The sequence below is a fragment of the Triticum aestivum genome, chromosome 4D (genome assembly GCF_018294505.1).
Source record: "Triticum aestivum cultivar Chinese Spring chromosome 4D, IWGSC CS RefSeq v2.1, whole genome shotgun sequence".
Lineage (NCBI taxonomy): Eukaryota > Viridiplantae > Streptophyta > Magnoliopsida > Poales > Poaceae > Triticum > Triticum aestivum.
The window spans coordinates 481,879,004-481,883,127 of record NC_057805.1 but is presented as its reverse complement, the minus strand read 5'-3'; the positions used below and the strand labels follow the sequence as shown (position 1 = coordinate 481,883,127).

The following is a 4,124-nucleotide window of genomic DNA, read 5'->3' as shown; positions in this document are numbered from 1 at the left end:
CGCCGCCTCCAACAACGTGGCCGAGTACGAGGCACTCATACACGGGCTCCGGCTAGCCAAAGAGCTCGGCATACGCCGGATCCTGTGTTATGGCGACTCAGACTTGGTGGTCCAGCAGTCATCTGGCGACTGGGACGCCAAGGATGCAAACATGGCGAGCTATCGATTCCTCATCTAGTAGATCAGTGGGTACTTCGAAGGGTGCGAGTTCCTTCACGTGCCACGGGCCGACAACGACCAAGCAGATGCCCTGGCGCGGATCGGCTCCACCCGACAGGCTATACCGACCGGTGTCTCTCTCCAGCGCCTCCTCAAACCGTCCATCAAGCCGTCTCCAGAGTCGGACTCTATCTTCGTACCGCCTGCCACCGATGCAGCCGGATCCGACTGGAGGAACCCAGCAGGCGGCGCGGGGACTTCGACAAACGGCCCGGGGACTGCCGCACCCGGCTCGGGGACTCCAGAACCCGGCCCGGGGACTGCAGCAGTTGGCCCGGGGACTGCAGCGACACAAGAAGCGGTGGCCGACTCCAACTCCCCACCACCCAACCCGCCCACCCGAGTCACAGTGGCCGTACTGACAGTAGAAGAAGTCACAGCTCCATCATGGGCCCAGCCCATCCTCAACTTCCTAGTCAATAGAGAGCTGCCGGCTGATGAGATCTCGGCAAGACTAGTGCAACGTCGAGCCGGAGCATATGCAATAATAAACAGAGAACTTGTCAAGCGCAGCGTCACTGGAGTCTTCCAGCGCTGCGTCGAGCCAGAGAAAGGTGTGGCAATCCTCAAGGATATCCATCAAGGCGAATGCGGCCACCACGCAGCCTCAAGATCACTTGTGGCCAAAGCTTTCCGCCACGGTTTCTTTTGGCCGACTGCTTTGGAAGATGCCAAAGAGATAGTCAAAAGCTGCAAAGGATGCCAAGTCTTCAGTTCCAAGCAACACCTGCCGGCTTCTGCACTCAAGACCATCCCCCTCACCTGGCCCTTTGCCGTCTGGGGGCTGGACATGGTGGGCCCATTCAAGACAGCCCGCGGCGGCCTGACACATCTGCTTGTCGCCGTGGACAAATTTACCAAGTGGATCGAAGCAAAGCCGATCAAGAAGCTGAACGGGCCGACTGCCGTGACGTTCATTGCCGACATCACTACTCGGTACGGCGTGCCGCACAGCATCATCACCGACAACGGCACAAACTTTGCCAAAGGAGCACTGGCACGTTTCTGCGCGACGCAGGGTATCCGACTGGACTTAGCGTCCGTTGCCCACCCGCAGTCAAACGGCCAGGTCGAGCGAGCAAATGGACTCATCCTCTCCGGCATCAAGCCCCGACTGGTCGTACCACTGGAGCGATCGGCCGGCTGCTGGCTCGATGAGCTGCCGGCTGTCCTCTGGAGTCTGCGTACTACCCCTAACAAGTCAACCGGCTTCACTCCGTTCTTCCTTGTATATGGTGCCGAGGCTGTCATCCCAACCGACATCGAGTTCGACTCGCCTCGGGTCACCATGTACACGGAGGCGGAGGCCAAGGAAGCGCGAGAAGACGGCGTCGACCTGCTGGAAGAAGGCCGGCTGTTAGCACTCAGCCGGTCCGCCATCTACCAGCAGGGTTTGCGCCGTTACCACAACCGCAAGGTCAAGCCAAGATCTTTCCAAGAGGGCGACCTTGTGCTTCGGCTGATCCAGCGAACAGCCGGCCAGCACAAGCTCTCGGCCCCTTGGGAAGGCCCTTTCGTCATCAGCAAGGCACTAGGCAACGACTCCTACTACCTGATCGACGCACAAAAACCAAGAGCACGCAAGAGGGATGATTCCGGCAAGGAGTCGGAGCGACCATGGAACGCGAACCTCCTGAGAAGATTTTACAGTTGAAAGCAGTATGTATCATGCTACCCTTTTGTATTAAGTACGAAACAACGGGCCCCCCGAGGAGCACTCGGGGACTGCCCTCCTTTATCTATGAATGACGAGTGTCATATTCATGAATGTATTATTACATTTGATTTTCTGTCTGGCACCGGGTTCGACTAGTCGGCCCGGGGACTGGCCGCCTTAAGTTATATTAAAGTTCTACCTGAAGTCAGACAAGTAGTGTGCCGGCACCCAAGCCCTCTCTTGTTGAAAGTCGCAGCTCGAAGAACCGACTGTCCGACTAGCAAGAGCCAAAGGCAGAAAGGATGCCCACATGAAAAACGGCTAAGGACTAACGAACTTGTATAACGAAAAGACGGCCTCCAACCACGCTTGCCGGCTGTCAAAACAGCCGGCTGGCTGGCCTCCCAATCACTTCGCTATAATCCAACAAAGCTAGAGTACTTGCCCTCCCAACTGGCCAAGCACTTCTCCAGCCACAGATTGCAGAGCAACTGTCCGACTGGGGAGGCGGCAACCAAGGGAGGGCGGCAAAGGAAACAGCAGAAGGATGAAAAGCAAAGAACAAGGGAAAGCCAAACGCATGCATAATTCATATTTACACATAAGGCCCCCAACAGGCCGGTAATCAATATAGTTCGAATACACCCCCAGTGGGTGGAATTGTGCAAACCTAACAAAATACTGTTCCAAGAGTGGTAAAACAGGAAAATAGAGGCAGCAGACTAGACTAAGGGCGCAGTGTGGGAGCCGGGTTGGTCGGTGGAGACGGCGCCACCGGCTGGAGGAGTGGCCGGCTGGCGGGTCTCGGCTTGATCATCGCCGGCTGCAGGCGGTGCACCCGCGCGTGCCTTGTTGCTGGAGGCACGGTCAAGCTGAGGCTGACCGGCCGCTCCACCATCTGGCCCGGCGTCTTCACCCTCCTCCTCCTCCTCGCCCTCGTCGCTGGAGTCGATCTCCTCCGCCGAGTCCTCGCCGTCTGCCGGGTTCAGCCCGAACCACTCCTCCGGCTGGGCAACACCGTTGTCGTCCACCTCAGGAGCGAAGGCGCTGGTGTCGGTGTAGTCGGCGATCGCCGAAGCCCGCTGGATGATAGCCGGCCGCGCCGGCTCCAGCTCCGTGTCGGCCTCCTGCCGCCAGGTGGCCAGCTGGTCCAGACTCAGCTCGGGATACCAGGCCTTGGCGAACTCCAGCGCCCGCCTGGCGCCGGACCGAGCCGCCGAAGCCTTCCAGGCCTCGAAGCGGCCGACCGCCACCTCCAGCCAGTCGGCAGTCCGACTGGGGGTGCGGGGAATCACTTCACCAGGCCAGAGAGCGGCCAACACCTGCGCCCCAACACGCTGAAGCCGGCGGAGCAGGCGATGAGCCGGCTGGAGGCGGGCCTGGATCGCCAAGAGCTGCTCCTCCAGCGACCGGCGAGCGTTTGGTGCGATTTCGGCGCCAGCCTGCCTTTGTGCCTCGCGGTGGGCCTCGACGACCTGGTTGGCGGCGGTAGAGTAGCCAGGGAAGTACTCTGCGCAAGGAAGAAAGAGAAAGAAGAGAAAAACACCAAGTCAGAAAACGAGCTAAAACGGCAAGCGGCAAGCAAGGACGAAGAGGAAGGCGGCCTACCGTCAACCAAGTCTTCGATCTGGCCATAGCCGTTGATCAGCGTCTGCTTCGCTTCGGCCCAGCTGGCCGCCTCTGTCTCATACTCGGCTTGGAGGGCGGCCTCGCTGTCCCGCACCGCCTTCAGGGCCGCCTTGTGGCTCTCCTCCTGGTCGGCCAACCTCTTGGCCAGGCGGTCACGCTCCTGTGCCAAGGCGGCAAACTCGGCCTCCTTAGCGCGGAGGGCGGCCTGAGTCCCGCCCAGCTGCTCCCTTAGACTGGCGTTGGCCGCTGCAGGGATGGCAGAAAAGAAAGAAGCAATAAGGAAGAAGTCGTCAAGGAAGATCCGACCCGACTGCTCAGCAGTCGGCCCGAATCTCGGGGACTACACCCAGTGGGTGCGCTGACGCGCCCCCACGTGAGATAAAAGACGAAGCACTTACCCCGGCTCTCAGATAGGTCAGCAGTCTTCTGGGTCAGCTCCCGAGCCTGGGAGTTGAAGGCAGCCGCGCGGAGGTTGTGGTAGTCCTGCAAGTCAGGCAGAGGAGCGAATGAGAACAAGAATAGCAAAACAAGGCCCGCTAGGAAGTTCCAAGCCGCCTGCTCAGCAGCCGACTCGGAACTCGGGGACTACACCCAGTGGGTGCGCTGACGCGCCCCCACG

The 4,124-nt window shown here is 59.8% G+C and overlaps 1 protein-coding gene across 1 annotated transcript; it reads left to right on the top strand.

Annotated features, from left to right (window-relative positions):
- Nucleotides 1-256: 256 nt before the first annotated feature.
- LOC123100441 (uncharacterized) lies at nt 257-1,003 on the top strand (the record flags this gene model as incomplete). The annotated part of the gene is made up of 1 exon (XM_044522378.1): nt 257-1,003. A coding segment is annotated over one exon (747 nt), but the record flags the coding sequence as incomplete, so codon positions are not given.
- Nucleotides 1,004-4,124: the final 3,121 nt, after the last annotated feature.